Source organism: Nannospalax galili, unplaced genomic scaffold, assembly GCF_000622305.1.
Source record: "Nannospalax galili isolate Female #2095 unplaced genomic scaffold, S.galili_v1.0 scaffold25, whole genome shotgun sequence".
NCBI lineage: Eukaryota > Metazoa > Chordata > Mammalia > Rodentia > Spalacidae > Nannospalax > Nannospalax galili.
The window spans coordinates 5312177-5337134 of NW_008355642.1; the positions used below are offsets into that span (position 1 = coordinate 5312177).

Sequence of the window (24958 nt, forward strand, 5' to 3'; positions counted from 1 at the left end):
CTAATAAATTAGGTAAAATGGGCAAGTTCCTAAAAAATATACAAACTACTGAGACCAATTCTAGAGGAAAGTGAAAAAAAAAATCAGCACAGATCTATAATAAGTAAAGAGTTGAATTAGTAATGGAAACATTTCCCACAAAGAAAACTAAGAACAGATGGCTTTACTGGCACATTCCACTAAACATTTAAAGAATTAACACCAGTCTTTCATAAACTATGCAAAACTAAGAGGAAGAAACACAACCTAACTCATTCTAAGAAATACTGATACCAAAATTAGACATTACAAGATGACTACATATCAATGTATTTTATGAATATGAATATAAAAATATTCAACAAAAACAAGAAATCAAATTAACAAATCTTCAACAAAATTAACAAATAAAATCCAATATCATACAAAAATATTATATACTAAGACCAAGTGGGATGTAAGAGTGGTTCAAAATATGAAAATAATCAATGAAATATTTTAATAAAGAAAAATCACATGATCAACTCAATGGAAACAAAGAAAAAATTTTTGAGAAATCCAATACTCCTTCTTTTCTGCTTTTTAAATTTTATTTAATTTTTAAAATTAAAAAAAGTTTTCTATGTGTATGTATGTATTGCCTGCATGTAGGTAAGTGCACCCGTGTTGTACAATGCCTGCAGAGGTCAGAAGAGGCTGTTGGATCCCCTGGAACTGGAGTTAAGGACGGTTCGTAGGAGCCATGTGGATGCTGGGAATCAAACCCAGGTCCTCTGCAAGAGCAGTCCAGTGCTCCTACCTACTGAGCCATCTCTCCAGCCCCCTTTTCTGCTTTTTGAGACAGAGTCTTGCTATGCATCCCAGACTGGTCTGAAACTCAACATCCTCCTGACTTAGCCATATTCTTTCTCATAAGAAAAAAATTCACATATTAGGAATCTAAAAGTTCTTCAACCTGATAATCTGCACAAAACCTTCCACAGTTAACATTATACTTTATGACAAAAGACGGGCTCTCTCTAGAACACATAGTAAGACAAGTATACTGATTTTCAATGCTTCTATTAATCCAAGCATGCTGGGGTACACTGTTGTCCCAGCTACTCAACAGGCTGATGTGGTGAGATGATCACTTAACCCTGAGCGAATGAGATGGCCTTGGGCAACATAATGAGATGCTATCTCAAAAAATAAAATAATATAAACAATTCAGTTTAACATTGTAAATGAAGGTTACAGACAGACCACTTAGACAAGAAAAAAGAACACCATCCAGATTGGAGTGGAGGAAAATTGTCACTATTCATATTTCATAATTTCACATTTTGAAATTTGAAAGGAACCCACAAAGCACCTCCTAGAACTAATATAAGTGATCCAAGATACATGTATACAAAATGAAATGTATTTCAACATACTAGTAAGAAATAATGAAAAGAATCCAAATATTCATTTAAGATAAGAGTTAAACACTTTGAAATAAAATTAACAAAGGAAGTGTAAGACTCAGACATTGAGAATTACCAAATATAGTGAGAAATGGTAGTGCACGTGTTTAATCTCAGCACTTGAGGTAGATGCAGGCCTGCAATCTCTGTAAAATTGAGGCCAACCTGGTCTACATAGCAAGTGCCAGGCCAGCTGGGGATTCAGGGTGACACTCTCTCCCCACTCCAAAAACCAACAACAACAAAAACCCCACCAAACTATCAGATGTTATTTCAAAAAAGAAGATTTAAATAAAGAGAAAGATATCCTGTGTTCGTAGCATGGAAGATGTAATGTTATTAATATGCAATCTTCCCCAAGTTGATTTGAAGATTGTAATCGATATCAAAATCCTAGCTTTTTTCTTGTTTCTGTGAAAGAAATTGGCAAGCTGATCCTAAATTTCATATGGAAATGCAAAGGATCTAAAGTGTCAGCAATCTTTGAAAAGCAGAACCAAGTTAAAGTGTTCACACTTCCCAACTTCAGAGGTTGGTACACAGATTCAGTAATCAATATCACATGGCACTGGCATAAAAATAGAAATACAAATGAATGACTGGTACTGAATTGAGATTACAGAAATAAGTCCTAACACACATGGTAAATTATTTTCCACAAAGATGCCAAGGCACCACTTTACAGTCACTGGAATGACTGTGGGAAAAAAAGGGCAAGAAGTATTGTTAGTGGTGGGGAGAAGTTGCAGTCCTCACACACTGCTAGTGGAAACATGAAATGGCAAAGCCTCTTTGGAAAATAAGTTTGACAGAATCCTAAACACTGTGTGGTTCATGAACACATAGCAGCTATAGTTACCTGCACAAGACTTCCACAAGATCAGGCCAGTCAACATTCCAACATGGATGGGAGAGAGGCTCATGAGGCTTCAACTCTAATTGAGAAGCTGTTAGCAACTGATGGCTGCTTGGGGAGGGGGAGTCATTTTTTGGGGGGGGGGGTGGCTGCTGACATATTTCTTATGCCTAGGTAGATGTACCCATACCCATGCGCATGCAGGCAGCACTAACCAGACTCAATGGGTTATATGAAAAAAGAAAAGGACAGTCAAGTGGAAGGGGGCATGCTTGAGGGACTTGTGGGGAGAGGGATGGGGGATTTGGATTAGATATTACTAAGGTATACTGTATAAATACATGAAACTGTCAAAGAATAAATAAAAATATTCTAAAACAACTGTGCATGAATATTCATGGATGCAGTTTTTTGCAGTCAAAACATAGACATAATTGGTAATGTCCATTAACAGTTCAACAGATAAATATAGTGTATTCATAGAATATTGGTCAAAATAAGAAATGAAGTATAGATACATGCTACACCATGGATAAATCTTGAAAACAATATGCTAAGTAAAAGAAAGTCGAAATGAAAGACTGCATATTCTATTATTCCACTTACATAAAATGTTCACAATGGGCATAGCTATGATACAGAAGTAGATTACTGCTTGCCTGGTTGGAGATAAGGACAAATGGGAGTAGCTGCTTATGACTATGGAGCTTCCTTTTCGGGTGATGAAAATATTATAAAATTAGATAGTGGTAACTTTAGTATGATTTTGTGACTATACTAAAACACTAAAAGATGAAGTTCGTGATATCTGATATATTTGAATATAGAAAGATAAAGAAAAGGAAGGAAACATACATAGATACACAAATGGATGGATGGATTGACGGGTGGACTGATAGAGGGAGCCAGGCATAACATGTCTGTATGGATGGCTCTGGAAACATGGGCTTCATAAAAATAAAAAGCAGCAAAGCTTGTCTACCATATTAAAGTTAAACTGTTTTCCAGGTTTCACACACACAACCCTATTTCCTCCCTGATTCTATTATGAGCTGAGCCAGTCTGATCTGCACAGCAGATCCATTATCACTCATATTGTCACTCACAATAACTCCCTTACTTGATCTCCATGACCCTAAATTTGCTCTCGTATTTTTGAAGTCACAAGCAAGTGCTGCCTCCTTTAAAACTATGCCTAAACCACTGCATATATATAATATCACAGGCTCTGTCAGTGTTTTTTTTTTTTTTTTGAGAAAAGGTGTGCTACGTATCTTTTTTGAACCTTTCAGACATTCCAAAGTATGCGGAACACACTCGCCATATAATGGTTCATCTGTTTAGGTTGCTTAAGCTTTTTTTAAATCCGCTTTTGTTAAGGTTCATTAAACTTATCTGGTGTGTAATTATTATGGGTGATCAACCTATTAGAAATCAATGTATGTCAGAAGATGTAACCTATCTACTGAAATTGAATCTCTCTTTCTACAGTAGATGTGCATATGTCTGTTCACTCAACACACTTAGCTGGACCCATGCAATGAAGATCTTCTAATAGAATGTAGGTGAAGTAACGTGTATTCCTTTCCAGTTCTAGTCTATAAATGTCTCAAAATTGTTTTCACCCCATCTCTACCACTTCCTATGTATGGTCAAGGCAGTGAAAGAGCATCTTGGAAGCACTGTTCTGAAGATGACCGAGTCTACTTTCAACCCACAGATTAAGTCCCTTAATAAACTCATGGAAGAGAAGATTTTTTTGAAATAAATACTTTCTTATGTGTATTCCCTTAAAAATAATATTCTATAATATTTCAGTTATTACTTATTTGGGTGTGTTAGCAGTCAACTACCCAATTAACAACAGGGCATTCCAAAGGACTTTTCCCAAGGATTGTTCTAATCCCTACAAAATAAAATTCAAACCCTTAACCAATCACAAACTACCTAATGCATCCTCCTACTTCTCTGCTTTATCCACCCAGCACTGCATTAAATACACATGCTTTGCTTGCCTCTGTCTGTATTGGGTTGCACAAATCCATTCACCTAGGAAGTTCTTTGATTCTATTTCAATACATTGAACATTAACCAATTTCCATGAAGCCTTCTCTGATCTTCCCAGAAGAAAGTAATCGATTACAAATCCTGACTAGACTTCATATTCACCTTATAGTTTGTCTTGTTTATTTTTCAGCTTCCCAATGAATAGATATTTAATATGTATTAATATTTGTTTATATATATATCATATGTGTGTGGTGTATGCATGTACACACATGTATACAAGGGTGTGCTTGTGCATGCAAGTGAATTTTGAGGCCAGAAGTTGATGTCATAGGTCTTCCTCAACTGTTATGATACCTTATTTTTCTAGACATGATCTCTCACTGAACCTGAAGCTTGCTGCTTTGGCTAGACTGTCTGGCTAGAAGACCCCTGAGTTCTTCTTGTCATCACCTCCCCCATCTCCCCAGCACTGCAGTTCCAGATGCAAACTGCCATACCTGGACTTATTTTACACCAGGGCTGGAGATTCACGCTTAGGTCCTCATGCTTCCTTTGTAAGTATTTTACCCTCCTAAGATATCTCCTGAGCCTTGATATAAACACACACACACACACACACACACACACACACACACACACACACACACACACCATATATATGGTCTGTCTCCCTGTAGCCCCAGCTGACCTGGAACTTACTATGCTGACCAGACTGGCCTGGGTCTCACAGAGATTTGCCTACCTCAGCCTCCCAAGTGCTGGGATTAAAGGCATGCACCACCATGCCTGGCTGATCTATATATTTTTAATGACAAGAGCCTTACTTGATAAAACTTTAGTGTTAAGTATGTGACAGAGAGTCTTTTACTAAGCAAGAACGCAATAAAGGTTTGTTAAGGGAAAAAGAAAGATAAGCTAGTGAAATATCAATTCTAATTGTTCCCGTCATCATCCTACTTACTTTAATAATACCCACTATCAATCTCAGCCTCACCTCTGCTCTCATAAAAGTCCCAAATTATTAGAGCTGAATTTGATATTATTCTTTGAAACACATGCATATTTAGGATCACAGTGAAGTTATACCTGGCAGTATCCTATTTTGGGATTCCTATATGCATAAGCAGTGAGTACCCGCCTCAGAGCAGATATACCAGTATCACTCTGAAATGCTGGGTGCTCAGGCAGAGAGCGGCGCAAATCACGTTCAATTTCTTCAGTAGCCAAGTTGCAGGTCCCTAAGGATTGTTCAACCACTTCAGCATAATAGCCAGGATTAGTAGCCATGTCATTAACAGCACCTGTAAAGACAACTGCATTAACATACACAAAGAATAGAATAAATTTAAAATTTCCATATAGTGGTATATTTGCATATACATGAAGACGTGGATTCTATTCCTGTAAAGTTCAGTTTTTGCTCAAGTGATACTGGAACACAAAAAAGAAAATGAAGGAAAAGGAAAGCACTACACTAGAATCCACAACTTCACCTTAATATTATTCATCAGAGCAGCATTTTCATGAGATTTCTTTTCATTCCATGATACAGATAAATAACCTCTGACCCCCAATTACACATACCTTGTCTAATAAATTAATCTTGTGAGATACTATATGTATAGATATTTAGGGACATACACATAACCATACCTTTTTTTCTTTGACTATTTTGAACTCATATACTAGCCATTTTTGTGCTTGGAGCATAACTCCCAGAAGGGGCATATTTAATGTCTATTAAATGAATAAAATAAAGGCGTGGGGAGATAGTTCAGCAGTTAAGAGCACTGGCTGCTCTTGCAGAGGACGTGGGTTCAATTCCCAGCACCCACATGGCGGCTACGAACTGTCCTTAACTCCAGTTCCAGGGGAATCCAATGCCCTCTTCTGACCTGCGTGGCATTGCACAACATGAGTGCACTTACATGCATGTAGGCAATACACTCATATATGTAAAAAATAAAAATAAATATATAAATGAATACAATGAATGAATAAATAAATATAATACCTGAGAAAAGCATCCAGAGCTCTCCTCTTAAAGTCTCTGGAATCCCTCTTACAACCAGATCTCGAGTCTTTTTGGTCCTAAACATGCTAACACCACGTCCACATTCTGAAAATAAGATGTTCCATGACTGTTCCTTCATCTTTTCTTTCAACTGTAACAGAATAGTCAAGAGAACTAAACAGTGAGAAATTAGCTTCTTTAAAACAACTTGTCCATTCTGTTCACCATCTAACAATACATGGAGATCAAAAACTTAGAAAATTAAAATTAGCACTCACACAGTAAAACACTGAACCCTTGATATAAAAAAAAAACTTTTAAACTCATGAAACCCTAACCATTTCAATTTACTACTTTAAGTATTAGTTAATCTCATAAAAATCACAAAAGTATAACACTTAGGAAGTAAAGCTTTGAGCCATCATTCTTCCCAAATTAACTCCATTTTAGCACAGATTATTAGAAATCCATATAAACAAAACGCAACATATAACATTTCTCTTTCATGTTCATTCTTGACTTGTAGTCCTTGTGTGCTCTGGAACCAAACAAGGCACACTGTAGAACTTGCTGAACACCTTTTCAAACCACAAAAGGAAAGCTTTCTGTTCAGATTACCATTTAGTATGCTCTACAATTTTTTATCAACAGTTTCAATCCATAGATTTAATTATTTTGATTCATTACCATTTTAGAATCAAGATTTTCCAAATTTTGAGGATGAAAAACTGTCATTAAGGCTTCAGTGTTCACAGTTTTACTGGATTCTTTCGGGCATGTCAGAGATTGCTCCTCAACATTACCAGATAGGCCTGTAGAGTCAGAACTAAGAGCAACCTGAAAAAGAAAGAATGTGCTCATCCCAAATGCATGCTCGCAAGTAAGGAAAAACATTTTTCTGTCATTTACAAACCATAATTTATGTACATGTTAGATAATAAGGAAATGTCATAGAGACAGTATTTCTCTGTCAGCAGAATGACCTCTAGAACAGTAAGTAGAATCTCAGTGAACTTACTCCCTAACCAAAGAAACAAACTACTACCAAACACTTAAACTACTTCAGAATCCAACAGCAGAAGTTAATCAACAGCAAAGAGTGAATTGAAAATCATTTATTCAAGGAAAGCTAATGAGGGCTGGGGATATATCTCAGTGGAAGAGTTACTAACATAATTAAGATCCTGGGCTCTATCCCCAGCACACACACAAAGGGAGGAACAGAGAAGGAGGGATGTAGGAAGGACGGGAGACTGGGAGGGGGACCTTACTTAATAGGAACACAGAGTCTGAGAGACTACCTTGAGGCTATTCCCATCTTTCCTCCCTCCTACATTCAGAAGTGCAGTAGCTAATGAAAGGCAAGCAGGAAGGCAACCAGTGGTTCTTTTGGAGTTTCAAACAAATTCCAATGCATCCCTGGAAGTAGTATTTTGATAAATCTGGAAACTCCTGGCAAATCTGCATTTCTTTTTTTTAAAAAAATATTTATTTTTTTAATTTTATGTGTATGCGTGTATTGCCTGCATATAGGTAAGTGCACCTGTGTCTCGTGCAATGCCCGTGGAGGACAGAAGAGGCTGTTGGATCCCCTGGAACTGGAGTTATGGACAGTTGTTAGCTGCCATGTGGGTGCTGGGATTCAAACCCAGGTCTTCTGTAAGAACAGCCAGTGTTCTTAACCGCTGAGTCATTCCTCCAGCTCCCGAATCTGCATGTCTAAGGTGTTATTTGATTTGATTCACAGTTCAGCTCTATGAAAAAAGCCCTGTTTCCAAGGCATTACAGGAAAGTATAGTGATCTGCTTGTAACATCACAGTTGCTTAATTTCAGTTGTGTAATTTGAATGGGGCAAAAGGGGCTGGCTTGAAATTTGAAAGGAAGACACGGATAACCAGATGACCATATGAGACTTTGAAAGGTTTAGACATATTCTTGGGTATCTAGAAGTATGCACCCATGTGCACAGCTCTGAGGAACCCAAGGAAAGAAATGTGACAGAAAAAGATGTTAGTTACTCAACTCTGGCTGTCTTTGAAATCAGGAAATGAAAGCTAAGGCTGATTTATAAAATATCTGAAGCTTGAGTTACATCTTCACACAAAACATTTTCTTGGAAAAAAATATGGAAGACTTAAAAGTTTAAGACATTTAAGGAAATATAACTGAATGATTACTAAATTTTACTGACTCAGAGGTGATCCCAGGAAGATGGGCTTAAAAATAAAAACAAGAATAACAACAAAAACAAAAAGCAGCCAACAGAAAATGGCCCTGCAGATGACTAGTTGTTGGATTTCATATACAAGATATACAAAGCAGCAGTTATAAATATATGAAAACAGGTGAGGAAACTATGTTTAAAAAAATGAAGGACTCGTACACTCTCTTCAGATGCTTAGAGCCCCAGACCAAGGGTCAGCAAATGTGTTATGTAAAAGTCAGAGGGAAAATACTTTGTGTGAACCATACACTCTTTATTCAATTTTGCCACGGTGGTGTTAAAGCAGTCACCAACAAAACATAACTGAATAGCATGGCTGTGTCTCAAAACATTATTTACTGAAACAGGTTATGGGTTGACAATGTCCATTTTAGAAGATGGTGGAGCCATTGGGGAACCTAGGACCTCATATATAACGTTGTGGAGCGAAACCTACTGAGCTCACCTAGTCAGCTTTCATTCAGTTATACCCTGAGAAATAAACTCTTGTGATGCTGAGATCTTAGATTTGGGGGTCTTTTATTTATTGATTTATAACATTTCCATCTATTAAGGATGTTGACAGGGTGGGACTTTTTTAAAATGCCTCATAGAGCTGAGATGACTCAGTGGATAAAAGTGCTTGTACACAAACTGAAAGACCTAAGTTCAGATTTCTAGAGTCCATATAAAGCTGGAGAGAGTGGTACATGTCTGCAATTCCAGCATTCTGAAGCAAGATGGGAGAGAAAGGTGAATTCCTTAAAGCACACATTGCGGGTAACCTTGTGTCCACAGGGAACAAGAGTGACACTGTGGTTAAAGGTCAAAATTATGGAGAAACACCCAAGGTTGTCCACATGTGTAGTACCACAGCATGTATGTGTATGAATGCACACACGCGTATACACACACACACACACACACACAGACACAAACATACACAGAGGCTTCACAGAGTTGATGACACTCATGCTTCACCTTGACTAGCAAGCATGGCTTTTATTCTCTCCTTGTTTAAATCCTATCCTTTTGGGGGAACTTAATGGAGTCTCTGGTTGCTGTACTATATGTAGAGAGAGGTTTCAGGCCATCTTGCCAAGAGTACAAGTTTGTTTGGTTAATTTATTGGTGTGTGGGAAATAAGCCCAAGATCTCACACTGGTTAGAGCAGCACTCTACCACAAGTGACATTCCCAGGTATCAGAGTACAGTTTTGGGGGCCACATAGTCCTAGGTTCAAATGTGGATCTGTCGATAAGGGAAGCTAAAAAACAAACGAGTAAACACAAACGAGCCAAAATGTACTATGTTTGGAAACTTATTGTTTCATTAGCAGTTTTTCTACATGATGGATAATATAAGAACTGACTTCTAGGCAAAGATCAAAGCCAGGGGAGTCCTAAAAGTGAGTAAAACCTAAGGGAATGTCTAAAAAGCCTTTGGTAAGACATGAGAAAGATTTAAGTTAGTGCTTCTTAGACCCTTTCTCTAAGAATATGCTGACAATGCTTTCTGTTAAACAACAGAGTTTCTAAAAATCTTAAGAGAAATTTGTCTAGGATCCCCAAGTAAAAAAAGACTTGAGAGTATGGTTTTGGATAAATGGAAGGCATTTGTAAATTGATTTATAAGAAATCCACTTTTTTTTTTAAAAAAGAAACTATTATGGATTTGAATGAAAGAAACAGAAAAAAACACCAGAGGAAAAGAAAATAAAAGACCCAATTAATGGTAGACAAAAGGTATAATCAGACACATAATCAAAGCAGATATAAACCACAAATAAATACAAAAATACATTCAGCATTATTTAGCATTATGTAACTGCAATTTAAAACAACATTCATGTATATTTTTATTGAGTTTTTGTGCATTTCATATAACAGACCTTACTCAAATTTAGAATTCCTCCCCTACCTGCAGTCCCATAGCCACCTCAGCAGATTTCATGCGTTCTGATAACACAGTTTTAACATACAATTCCAGTCACATATCCAAATTAGTTAAAAACTGCATCCGTGCAGCAGGTGGTAATTAACAGAGACCTACAGCTGCTCAATGTGCAGAGAATAAGACACTGCATAGTGTTCAATCCTAAATGGTACACCTATATCACATCATCTCTTCCAAAAGCTCAGGAATCATTGTGGAAGAGGGGATAAAAAGATTGTAAGAGCCAGATATCTTAGATGAATACAAGGAAACCATAAAGCTCAGGGAACATCTTAGAAAAGAGGATGGGGATTTGTAAGAGCCCTGGTTAGGGAGAAGTGGAGCAAAACAGTATCTGTGGACATACTAAGACCACTTCCCTCATGAAGTTACAGTAGTTGTGGCTTCCTATACGGGATCAAGTTAGTCAATATTCAGTTCCAAGAGGGTGGGGGTTCTCACAAGGCCCCACACCCAGCTGAGGATTTATCAATTACTGATAGCTGCTAGGAAAGGTAGGTTGATCATATTCTAGTGGATGACCCCCACACCCATGCATGTATAGGCAACACAAATTGGACTCTGTATTATTGTAAAAAAAGGAAGACATGGGGCTGTAGACATGGCTCAGTGGTTAAGGGCACAGGCTGGTCTTGTAGAGGATCTGGGTTTGGTTCCCAGCATCCATATGGTGGTTAACAACCATCTGTAGTGTCCATAACTCCAGTTCCAGAGGGTCTGATACCCTCTTCTGGCCTCCATGGGCATTGCATGATATGGGTGCATTTACATACATGCAGGCAATACACTCATACACATAAAATGAAAATAATAAATAAAATATATAAAAACAGAAGAACACGAAATTGGAAGGTAGATTAGGAAGGATTTTTGGAGGAGTAAGGGGGAGGAGTGGAAGGTGAATATGATAAAAATACATTCTGTACATATTTGAAATGATCATATAATTGAAATACATTAAAAATTAAAAAATAGAGCAAAATTTTTCTTGATTAAAACCCCCTTTGTTTGCTTATTCATTTATTTATTTATTTTTATTTTGAGACAGGGTCACACTATGTAGCCCTGGTTGGTTGGGACCTCACTATGTAGACCAGGCTGGCCTCAAACTCACAGAGGTTTCACCTGCCTCTGCCTCTGAATGCTGAAATTAAAGGCATGTACTATCATATCTGGCTTAATTGTTTTCTGATTTGCTTATTTTTTTTATGTATAGGAGTGTTTTTCCCACTTTTATGTGAGTGTGCAACATTCATGTAATGCCTATGGAGGCCAGTCGAGGGTGTCAGATGCTCTGGAACTTCAGTTATAGATGGTTGTTAGCCATCATGTAAGTACTGGGAACTGAACCTGGGTCCTTTGTAAGAGCAGTCAATGATCTTAACCAGTGAGTCATCTCTCTAGCCCCTCCTGTGGATATTAAAAAAAATAAGGATTGAGGGCCAGGTGTGATGATGTACACATTTAATCCCAGCACTTGGGAGACATAAGCCAAACTCTGTGAGTCTGAGGCCAGCCTGGTCTACATAGAGAGTTTCAGACAAGCCAGGGCTACATAGTGAGACCCTATCTACAAAAGGGGGGGGGATTGAATCTGGCGACCAGTACATGTCAAAATGCTGCAATACTGAGCCATATCTCTAGATCATTTTTATATTTTAATTCCTAACCACAGTTACCCAGACAATGCTTAAAATTGTGATCCTCTTGCCCCAAACTCCCAAATAGCTGGGATTACAGGCCCCACCTCCACTGGCTTTTATTTGCAGTTCTAGGATTAGGTAATACATCATTCTATCAAGTAGAGTGAGTATTCCTAGAATTCTATACTTCTAATTAAAGAATATAAAAAAGTAACACAAATATGCAAATTAATCAAATATATTGACATATGCTTTGTTAATCTGTAGAAAATATTTGTCTATCTAAACACATTAAGACATAAGCTCGACTTCTACTTAACATTTTCTAGTCTTATGATTCATTTTTAATGCAATTTAAAATAAAATAAGGGCTCTTTAACAGTAATTTCTGGTCTGGGACTACTTAGCCTAAGCTACATCAAAAGAGCCTGATTTTCCTACATTTAGTTTCAAATTTTGTCTAGTAATATTTCTTGAGTATATGCATCAAAAAGTAAAAGATTAATGCTATTCTCATCACTTGATCAGAGTTTTATAAAGCCTGTTTATAAACCCAGGTTTTAGCATAACTTATTAAACTGTTGAACATTTTAATTGATACGTAGTTAAAATCTGGACAGAACTGGTACTTATGCATAAGCTCAATAACTTCTGGGAGAATTTGTTCTTTGTAACACATTTTTAATATACTCACAGCAAAACATTCCTCAAATCCTTCCTCTACTCAGATTTAGATTTATCTATTTAGACTCTGAGATACAGATTTTTAAAGTATTATAGTATAAAATTTACTGTTTGTTAAAATGTTAAAATTAAGCAATTCATTTTTCTTATTGTTTTGGCAAGCTGAGTATAAGGATTGAAGAAATAACTCCTATTATTTAGAAATCAAATTGTACCCATTTTCTTTCCCCTTCCCTTCCCTTTCCTTTACTACACAAGTGATCTATGCCTGAGCTATGTCCCCAGCCTCTGGATCCTGTTTTAAAAGACATTTTCTTCATTAATTTTTATACTGTACTATTGATATAGGTATAAATAATATTAAAATGATTCAAAATTCATCACCATTTCTAATATTAAAAAAAAATCTTGCTGTGGGCCAGTGAGATGCTTCAGGGGGCAAAGGTGAATACTGCCAAACCTGATGACTTGAGTTCAATCCCCAGAACCCATGTGGTAAAAGGAGAGAACTGACTCCCACAATTTGTACTCTGATCTCCAGACGAAAACTGTGGCATGTGAACACCTACACACACACACACACACACACACACACACACACACACGCAAATAAATGTAATAATTTTTCTATCTTCAGTTAAGATAAAACATTAATTCAAAAATTAATTTCCAAGTAAACTGGAATACTAATAGGTATTTTTGAACATATCTATATTAAAGCTTCTAAACTAGGTAAGGAAAACCACAAATCCTCAGCATTCCAACCTATCTGGAGAGATGCTAAACTTATTTTGAATCAGTATTTTTTCTTGACAACCGAGAAGAACCAGCTACCAGAGGCATGTGAGGGTTTTTAGGGAAAAATTCTACTCACAACACTAGATCTAACATGGACTAAATCTGGAATTAAATAGAACAGGACAAATTTTGTATAAGCTAGAATATGGAAGATTTGAGAGAGTAGTTATCAAGACTGGCTACACACAAAATGTATGAGAGAGAAAGTTAGGGCAAGAAAAATGCTTCCAGGCCAACATGAAGATTCTGTGGCTAGAGCAGAGATAATAGACATATGGTAAAATTACACGATTTCACTGTGGTTTATCAAAGCTTACTCTACCACTATTGTACTATAACTGAATTATCATATTATTTTAAGTCTTCTCTCTACATTGGTAAAAGGCTCTAGACTTCAAGTAAGATAATATAACAAGTAAAGTCAATGTTGATTACTTTCCTTCGAATCTTTAACTAAAATATAAATAGTTAAATTTGGTACATTTTATAAATCATGGAGCTCCTGGATTCTGAAATTGAAATTTCATTTGAATTCTGTTTTCATTTTCTTGAAAGACATTTAAAAAATAAAATCAGGCTCTTAGGTACTCTTTGTTTGGAGTACTGAACATATCTAATACTTTTTATAGCTTTAAACTTCCAGAAAAATGATTCTGTGTATTTTAAAACTCTTTTTATTTATGATTATTGTTATTATTAATAGTGCCTATGTGTATGTCTGTATATGTCTGTGTATGTGTGTGTATGTATGGAGGTCAGAGGACAACTTTGTGGAGTCATTTCTCTCTTCCATCTTTACTTGAGTTTGGGGATCAAACTCAGGTTGTCAGGCTACCTTTACCCACTGAACCATACCCCTCTCAATATTTTGTTAGTAAATGTCTATGCCAGTGTTTCACCTGGGGAAAAATATGTAAATAACCCTGAGCTATTAGGTATTAAATAAAAGATATTCAGTCTGGTTTAAAATTTTTATCTCTCTGCAGATATAAGAAAACAATTTTAAAGCCTTGTTGATTCTCAAATACAGGGTGAACTGTCAAAAGTCAAGTTGTATAAATGGAAGGTATGCTTACTAAAAAACAGCAAATACAGTAGAAAGATCAAATTATAGTATTTCTTGGAGTATTAGTTCCTAGGAACCTTAAAGACCTTAGTTTTTACTTCTGTGCATAATATGACTTATAGTATATAATTCTTCAGATTCAGGCTTTTATAAGAAGAAATATAGATATAAATATGGAAGTTATTATACGTTCCTTCTGAAAGAATAATCATTTTAAACACAAAGCTTTTCTTCAAAATTACTTGATTGCTATAGAAATTACCTCTGTGCTAACATCACATTGAGTTGCAGCTGCCCCACACTTGAGCCTGAGTTTTGCCACCACTTGTTCAGAGTCCTTAACATCATTAAAACGAAAAGCTGTTTTTCCTTTGATGCTAATGATGACAGATTTGCTGGAGTCATCAGTTTTATCTACAGCTAAGACCTGGGGGGGGCATGAAAAGATAAGTGAGTTGCATTTTTCTTTATTGCTGATACATCCAGGTAATAAGTTTGCTCTTTCATGACTGAAAGTTTGGGTCTATGGTCAACTTAATAAGAAACAGACATTGAGGAGAAGTTGCACTAATGACAGAAATCACCTCAGTTCATATTATTGCACTTTTCAAAGCAAAGGATTAACTAACATGTAGCCTTTCAAACAGACAATCTAAATAAAATATTCAGTGCTGAATACTAAATTTTTACTCACATAAAAGCTATCAATTCTATTCTTTCTGATCAAATAGGTCAAATGTGATAGCCTAAATTTTGGTACTCATATCTTAAATGTCTGAATGATCAAGCTTAATATGTATCATCCTAAACCTTTATCTGGTTTTAAAAATTTTCCCCACTTTTACTGTCAGTAAGAATTGTAAGGCTTGGGGCTGGAGAGATGGTTCAGCATTTAAGAGCACTGGCTGTTCTTACAGAGGACCCAGGTTTGGTTTCCGGCATCCGCGTGATGGCTAACAACCATCTGTACCTTCAGTTCCAGGGGATCTAATGTCCTCTTCTGGCCTCCGTGGGCACTGCATTATATAGATGCACTTACATACATGCAGAAAAAACATTCATACACATAAATAAATAAATAAATAAATAAATAAATAAATAAATAGTTTTTAAAAGAATTGCAAGGCTTTGCTAAAAAGAACTGAAAATAGCTCCTAAGCTAATACTTTCAATCTAAACAATAATTTCATTTTTAAAATGATTACTTTAAATTACTTAAAGAATGGGGCTGGAGAGATGGCTAAGTGGTTAAGAGAGTACTGGTTGCTCTTGCAGAAGACCTAGGTTCAATTTCCAGCACCCACATGGCAGCTAACCACTGTTCTAAGTCCAGTTCCAGGGAATCTGACACCCTCTTCTGACCTCCGCAGGTATTGTATGATATGAGTGCCCTTATATAAATGCAATCAATCCACTTATACACAAAAATAAAAATAATAAATATTTTTAAAAAATTACTTAAAGAATGCTAATTGAGCTTTTTACTAGTTCACAGCATTAAAGGATATTGTACAAATTAAAAACTTACATGTAACCACATTTACATTACCTCTCGTAATGGAATGATTACACTACAGAGATTACAATCCTGGCTAGCAAAGCAGATATAGTTTTCTGAAATGCACATTTTTCCATGAGTACTGAAGTGGCCGAATGGTACCCATAAGAAACATTCATGTACTTCTTTCAAAGTCTCTTCTTTGGGTAGCCTAAAAAAGGCATTAAATTGCTCACTGTGGGCCCGATATTCCAAACCTCTGTAGGAAAGATAAACAAGGGAGTGGGGGTGAAATGATAAATTCTAAATTATGCACATACCTAGACTGATTAATCTACAAAACTGTCAAGCAGAAACATTAAACATTACATGGCTTGTTCTTCAATGAATTCTGAAATGAACAAAAAAATAAGGTTGATTGCCAACAATTTCATTTTGCTGTTTTTTCCAATTTCATTTTATTCATAGATTAAAATGGACAAGAGTTAGAGATGACATATGTCTTTAAATCATCTGCTGGGATTATGCTTTGAACACTATTATTATAATGCTTTCAGATTATGTTACTATGGCTGAATTCATTCTTGAAGAACAATAATTTACATACTTGGTTGTTAGAATATCAAGAGGATTATGCAAGCCAAACAAAATTAAGCAATGAAAATTTGTGGCATTAACGTTTACAGACAAAGAAGAGGCTGTAGAACAGAATATTGAAAAAGAAGCCAGACAAACTATCAATGAATGCTTTAAAACATTCAAAACAAGAACAGAACAAAACACTGCATGCATGGTGTTGGGCACAGGATAGGAGTTGATAAATTGAGATGTCTTGCTAACTAATACATAAATATATAAATACAAAGCTGCTACTTTAAATAGCATGATTTTTCCAGAGGCACCAAACACCTTGTGCTCAGCAGTAATGCCATCTGGGGTAGTAAGTAAATTATGCAAGTTCTAACTCAAAGCCAACAAAATTAAAACTAAATTCATCCTTCCTGTATCTACTGTTGGAATATGTGGTTCTTTATCATGTCTAGCAAAATAATCCTGATAAATATAACCAAAAACCATGCTAAGTTTTACCTCATTTAAGTTGTCATTCGGTGGGCTATTTCACTATTATTTAAAAGGATGATCAATCACAGTCCATTTGTGTGGATGGAAAAAGATCTTTCCATGTGATATGTTATTATAAAAGGAAAAGAAGTTGTGTTCAGGCCCACTTTCTAGCCAATACATTCAAATTCGTATATTAAAAAGCCTAAATGGACATACACTAAATGCCTGCAATTGTGTTTCTAGATTGTTCACATTATAAAGCACATATCTGTAAAATAGGGAGGATGAAAAGATTATAAGAGCCAGGGGAGGGTGCACATGATCATAAGGAAACAAAATCTTACAGGCTCCTGGGACCTTGTTAATATGAACTTACAGCAATGGTGTCAGCATGGCCAAGACCCATGCAAACTCATTTAGACAAAATTCCAGCATAGAACTGGGAAAATGGGCAGCAGAAGTCAAACTTAGCTGAAGAACTATTGGCAGCTGATTACTGCTGGGTGAGGGAGAATTGATCTGCTTTAGGGAAGAACCTCTACGTAGGCTGACCAGACCCCAGTGGATGAACTTACACTGAGGGCCATCTGCGTATACAAACTTAACTCAATAGGCTTTAACATATATGAGAGAATGCATGAAATCCGGTGTGGGGAAGCTATAGGGGGTTGTGGATGGGGCAGAGGGTATAAAGATGGTTATGATGTTTTGTATGAAATGCACAAAAATTCAATAAAATATACATTAAAACCTCATTAATTAATTGAACTCAAATAAAAAAGAGGCAATAAAGATAATCTATTTTATATAAAAGGTTGTCTGAAGACTGTCTCAGGAAGTTGCTTGTTCTTACCTTACTAGAAAAACGTATTTAGATGCGTGTGATGTTCAATATGCTCCTTCAAACATATATAGAGACAAAATTTACTACATCTCATTTAAATGAAGACTTGGTAATGGATAACTCATTTTTTAGATGATCTTTTAGAGCATAGTTTATGGGAAATAAAATGACTTTTAAGAAAATTGTTTCTAGTGGCCAACCAAGGAAAAAGAACTACAAAGCAAACACCCAACAACAGTGTAACATGAACTGAATTTTTTAAGATTTATTGATTGTTTTTATTTATGCTTATGTGTGTGTGTGCCGGCATGAGTTTAAGTGCAGGTACCTGCAGAGGCGAGAGGGCATTGGATACTCTAAAACTGGAATTACAGGGGATTGTGAGCCATGAGATGTGGGTGCTGGGAACCAAACCTGAGTCCTCTTCAAGAGCAGTAAACACTGTTAATAGCTTAGTCATCTCTCCACCCCTGAATACTTAATTGGATAGTTCTATTTATTAATCACATAGAGACCTAAGTTTGGTAGTAAAGTGCAAAAAATTCACACCATTAATCTAATTTCCAAAAAGCAGGTTCATAAAGAATCCTATACATCTGAATTTTAGAAATAATTTAGAAATGGTAAAAGAATCAACTGCACCCAATCAGGGCTATGTAGTAATACAAAAAACCTTCAGATAACTTGTTCTGGTCTACACAGAGGACTTTGAGGCACCTCTTACATTTTCCCCAGTTTATATCCTCATCTTCCTTGCCAAAACTGCTTTCACTTGCTATTTCTGGATACTTTCCTTTCTTCCTCCCCTTTGGCAAGTTCTTTTCAGTCAACTGCTTGAGTGTGAATGAAAGGGCTCTGTTCGGTTTCAATAAACTGAATATAGTGGCAAAGAGCAATCAGTTGGGCATTCTTTCTTTTCCTTCTTGAAGACAAGGTCTTGCTATGTAGTCCAGGCCAGCCTGAAACTAATGATCCTCCTGCCTCAGCTTCCCAACTGCTGGGATTATACACATGTATTCCCATGCCCAGTTAGTCAGACACTTCTGCTGTAGGCACTAATAATGATTTGTAGTATGCAGTACTTTTATTTTTAACAATCATATTTCATTCATTCCTCCTAAGGGCCCACAGAGGTAGAAATGAGAGACAGATAAGGAAATTGAGGTCCTGAGAAATTATGACCTGCCAAAAGATCTCTAATCTCAAACTAAAGCCTATGCTCCACTGACTCTATCAATTTACCTTTTCATAGAAAAGTTATGTTATCACCAGATTGGTTTAAAATTAGGCAGTATGTTTAACAACTCCAGACTTGAAATCATCTAGACTACAAATAGAGAAATTTAGAGTTAGATAGCCACACACATAAAATTCTCTACATTTCTAAAAGTACTCTTAGACAAATCTTACCTAAATTAAAAAAAATAATTTTCAAACTGAATGTCTATTATTTCTTAGCATTAAATTTCACTGAGAAAAAGCAACAACTTTTGAAATGTATGCGACTAAACTCACAAAAACACACATCAATGATCAATCGCAAAAAAATCTAACATATAATATAGAACAATTAGCTTCTAAGGCTAATCAATGCTATCATTCTTACAGTCAAGCAATACTTGAAGAAGTAAATATTGGGGCTGGTGAGATGGTTCGAAAGGTAAAGGTCTTTGAAATCAGGCCTGATGACCTGAGTTCAGCCCCCAGAACTCACACAATGGAAGGAGAGAACCAACAATTTCACGCCGTCCTGTGACCTGCACACCCATGTCTTGGCATATTTGACCCCCTCCATAAAATAATACATGTTAAAAAGTAAACATTAATCTTTAAATACCTTTTGGTAATCTGTAGAGGATCATCAAGCACTGGGTCATTATCAAATGTTTCCTTATCAAAAAGTCTCTTTATGGCATAGTTTGCCAGCTGTTCCATAAGAAGGTATGTTTCATTAATGTGCAAAAACATTGAAAAATAGTGATTCTCCCCTTGGGAACACACATGAATACTCTCTGTCAGTATAACATTTGAAGTCTTTTCAAGTTTGGAGATTGCATCCCAGGAGATAACGAGTTTTACTGCAAATAAGAATTACAAGTAAGTGAGATTAAATCCTCAGTATTGATTCATGTTCATAAATCAGCTCTTTTGAAATAATGACCACTTGCAAACTCCTATGAAGAGCTACAATACTTTAGAGATCACAGATAGTTAAATAATTTGAAGTGTCACCATGAATATATAATAAACAGGGATTCTAGAAACTGATAGATGTTTTTGTTTTGTTTTGCTTTGTTTTTAAAGGTACTGGAAATTGAACTTAAGGTCTCTGCACACTAGAGAAGCACTCTACCATTGATCTACATCCCCAATACTTCGAACAAATATTTTAAATCATTTTAAAAAGATTTTGATTTAATGTTGAAATGTTTATTTTATATATAGTTATCAATGACACAACCACTGAGGTTAAAGCCACACATATGCTATGAATAGTGCCACTTCATTCTTTGTGGCTACAAAATGAGATGCAAGTCACTGGGCACAATGGCTGTTAGTTTATGTTGCACACTTAAGAAAAGGATTAAAACACAGTATAAAGTAGGTACTTTCTAACAAGGCTAAAATGCTTCTATACTAGGCCATCATCACTTACTATTCACTTATTATCCCCAATGTGGAAGATTTTCTACACACATTTCTAACTGTATCCTATGTTGAGCAGATTCTAAAAAGGATTCTTTCTATACTTAAAACCTTTTGGATGTAGACATACAACTTAATTATCTTTAATATCAATCCCATTACTATCTATACAACTTATCACCAGCACCCCCCACACACTGAGTTGATAAGTCGTCAGCAAATTCAAAACCACGGTGAAGCAATAAAAAACACTTACTTTCTGATCCCAGCAAGAAAGAATAGAAACTAAGAAAGTTGGTACTAAGATAGAGCCAACCCTGGCAAGGAACCCGTCCTTTCCAATAACTGCACGAATAATAGGTTACTAATTTTTCCTGCTCTGGTAAACCAAAAGATTTTTCAAATTTCAAAAGGGCTTCTCGAAATTTCTCAGGATCATCTTCTTTAGCAAAAGAATGTTTTCCTTCTTCAGCAATTAGTCCCTAGAGGAGAAAAAATATTTTCTAAAAATTCATCATTACCTACCCACAAAAATATTTTTTCTATGCTTAATTTTAGGTAGTGGTTCAAATAGAACTATACAGATCTATACATTATATGTATATATGTGCATTTATATATTTATCTTAAGATATAGGAGAGAATTTTTTCCTCAGTTTTGTACGAGTTTTTTTTTTTTCTAATGTCTGAAAAGGAGATGCCACAAAAGTAAAGAGCAAATGATTTTCTTTGGGATGAACAAATGTTTATTCCTACTTCAACTCAAGAGATAGTGAAATGAAAATATCACTAGGAATACTCACAAGGGAACCAAAACCAAACCATTGTAAATTTTTCTTAAGTGCCAATTCTGGCATTTATTTGTGCTTCTACCAGGCCTGAAAGTTGCCAGAAAAAGATGACCTCCCATGTAATCCCTAATAAGAGGGTTGAAGACCTTAGTATGCCATTTTACTGAATATATCCATACAACTTTCTCTTTTTCAGAGTCATGATAATTTTATATGGAGGACTTAGAACGCACATCACCTGTCTAAGCAATGAGGAAATTGAAGAGGGAATTGATTATTGTCATCTTTTCTTATTTTTTTTTTTTTAAAAACATATAAAGTACTGGGTTTCATTAGGACATGTCAATACAGATATATCACAGTACTTTGCTCACATTCACCCATATTCCCCTCTCTTGCCACCCTCCACTCCCAATTTCTATATCATATTTATGTACATAATCCAGATTTTAATATATATTTAAATCTTCACATGAAAGAAAACATGTAATATTTATCTTTCTTTTTTTCACTTTAAAAATCTTTATTCTCATTATTCCACCAAAGTTGACCCCATGTTGGCAAATGCTTTGGTCTTTGATTTCTTATTTCTATTATTTTATGTGTGTGAGTGTATTGCCTCCATGTATGTGAGTGCACCTGTGCTGTGCAATGCCATGGCGTATATAACCTGCTTCAAGTTATTTCTGGAAAAAATGTGTTAAAAATTGCCTCTCTTTGGAATAAAAAATAAAATAAAAGTCTTTATTCTCTTCCTGATTGTAAAAATACTACATGTTCACTATAAAAGTTTTACATTATAGAAAATCAAAATCCAATAAATTCTGCTAGTACCTTACCCTCAGAGATGACTGTTACCCTCTTGGTAAAAAGTATTCCTCTGGGGCTGGAGAGATGGCTCAGCGGTTAAGAGCACTGACTGCTCTTGCAGAGGACCCAGGTTCGATTCCCAGCACCCACATGTCGGCTACAAACTGTCCTTAACTGCAGTTCCAGGGGACTCCAAAGCCCACTTCTGACGTCTGTGGCATTGCATGACACAGGTGCACTCACATACATGCAGGCAATACACTCATACGCATAAAATAAAAATAATAAAATATTTTGAAAAAAGTATTCTAGACCAAAGCATAAATGTAGATGAAATGTATTCCTTTTTATCCTTTATAAGCCTTTCTTATTTCCATTAGTCTTCTTTCCTCCAAATATCCCTTCCTTCCCTCTGAGCATGAGAGAGAGAGAGAGAGAGAGAGAGAGAGAGAGAGAGAGAGAGAGAGAGAGAGAGAGTAGTCACATTTTTGCTTCGAGAGAGAGAGAGATACCTAGATTCTGCATATGAGAGAAAACATAGGATACTTGTATTTGTGAATCTGGCTTATTTTGCTTAATTCAGTGATCTTTAGTGATCCATTTTCTGCAGATGACACATTTTTTCCCTTCTTTATGGAAGAATGAAACATCACTATGAATATATACCACATCTTCATGCACTCATCTGTAATACTTACTCTTATCTTGCCTTGTACAAAATTAGTAATATCTTCGTTTGAATCAAACACAGACAAAGTCTTCATGATATTTTGTTCCAACCAGTCCCAATGTTTGGTTATTTCTTCTCTGTTGGCTCCTGATTAATAATATAGAGAATATAGGAAAACTCAATGAAGCTTTCTTGATAGTTCCTAGTTTAAAAAGAAAATTATTTGTTCACTTTTACAAATGATGGTTATAGGGGCTGTAGAGCTGGCTCAGCACTTAAGAGCACTGGCTGCTCTACCAGAGGACCCAGGTTCGGTTCTCAGCACCCACATGGTGGCTAAAAATAGTCTATAATTCCAGTTCCAGGGGCTGTGAGGCCCTCTTTTGACTTCCATGAACATTTCATGACACAGGTGTGCTTACATGCTCGTAGGCAATACACTCATACATGTAAAATAAAAATAAATAAAATATTTAAAATTAAATGGTGGTTATAAAGAAGTGATCTTACACTTATTTTTCATCTACATATAATCATAAACACTATCATTTTAATTAGAAAAATGTCTCATGAAATGGGGCAAAGGTAATTACTACTCAAAAGAGAATGTATAAAATTGTGAAAATAAGATAACAGCAACTGGTGCCTAGTAAATAACCATTATCTTCTTTTTAAATATTTCATGGTTACAATGCCTTTTGTGAAAAAGTAGGCATATGAATAAAAAAAAAGATTCAATTTGTCAAGCTTCTACTTCTTCAAATTTTGAACTCACCATAAACTCCAGATTCTTCTCATCTGAGTTACTAGAAATGAAAAATCACATTTAATAGGAAAAGCCCCATACCCCCGGCAGTTTGGTATTCAGTTACTAAATTGGAAAAATGGAAGCATGCAGCAATTGCACTGACTAAAATGTGCTATGAGTCAGCACTACTAGACCACATGCTTCAGGTCTCTCACATCCATTGATTTTCTAATTCCCAACAATCTGTTGTAGTTCTTAAACAGAGGCTTTACTAGTCTATCAAAGAAACATTGCATTTAACTTGCTTCCAAGTCTCAAAACAACTTGGAAGTTAAAGTAAATCTGAATATTCAGTTTCTTAGTTTATTAATGTATCAAGCACTTAGAACAATGCTTACCATACAGTGACACTCAGTAGTAGTTGACACTTATACAAGAGCTTACATTTTTAAACAAGTTTAAAATCTTCATTAACAAGAATGTTTTTGTTAAAGTGCTTTCCTTTCAATAGTTTTTAATTCCTCAATTTGGAATTCAAGAGTCAATTAGTTCAATGACAATTATCTTCCGATCTTGATTTTATTTGACTACATGTGTTTTTTAAATTATACTTACCACATGCTATTGACAAGTAAACTTGAGAATCTGGTGTCTGGTGTAGGATGCGAAATGGAGCTACTTTGGCTGTAGAGTCTAAGACAGAATCAAGAGTCCCAACAAGAAGACCTGTTGTAATAGAAAAAATTGTTTTAAAATAAGGTCTTTACCAATGGAACAAAATTGAAGACCAAAATATGAGTAATTGCAATTTTAGCCACCTGATATTTGACAAAGGGGCTAAGAACATTAACTGGAGGAAAGACAGCATGTTCAGCAAATGGTGCTGGCAAAACTGGATCTCCACTTGTAGAAGAATGAAACTAAAACCCTATCTTTCACCCTGCACAAAAGTCAATTTCAAATGGCTCAAAGACCTCAATGTAAAGCCTGAAACTCTGAAACTCTTAGAAGAAAACATTGGGAAAAACCTGCAAGATATAGGTGTAGGAAAGGACTTTCTAAACCAGACATCAATAGCCCAGGAAACAAGGGCAAGAATTAACAAGTGGGACCTCATTAAACTAAAAAGCTTCTGTACATCAAAGGAGAAAACCAAGGAAACAAACAGAAAACCAAAAAAATGGGAGAAAATCTTCACCAGTGACACATCTGATAGAGGTTTAATTAC

General features: G+C 35.8%; 1 protein-coding gene across 1 annotated transcript in view; it reads right to left on the reverse strand.

The window, feature by feature from the left end:
- Window positions 1-24958, reverse strand: part of Tbc1d8b (TBC1 domain family member 8B) — an 84178-nt gene that overhangs the window by 34039 nt on the left and 25181 nt on the right. Inside the window, exons 2-10 of the mRNA XM_008852983.3 lie at window positions 24346-24456; window positions 23011-23129; window positions 20968-21193; window positions 19903-20143; window positions 16208-16415; window positions 14921-15085; window positions 6995-7144; window positions 6308-6458; window positions 5380-5594 (exon numbers count right to left, since the gene is read on the reverse strand). Of these exons, the coding sequence (XP_008851205.1) occupies window positions 5380-5594; window positions 6308-6458; window positions 6995-7144; window positions 14921-15085; window positions 16208-16415; window positions 19903-20143; window positions 20968-21193; window positions 23011-23129; window positions 24346-24456 (1586 nt within the window). The remainder of the gene's footprint in view (window positions 1-5379; window positions 5595-6307; window positions 6459-6994; window positions 7145-14920; window positions 15086-16207; window positions 16416-19902; window positions 20144-20967; window positions 21194-23010; window positions 23130-24345; window positions 24457-24958) is intronic.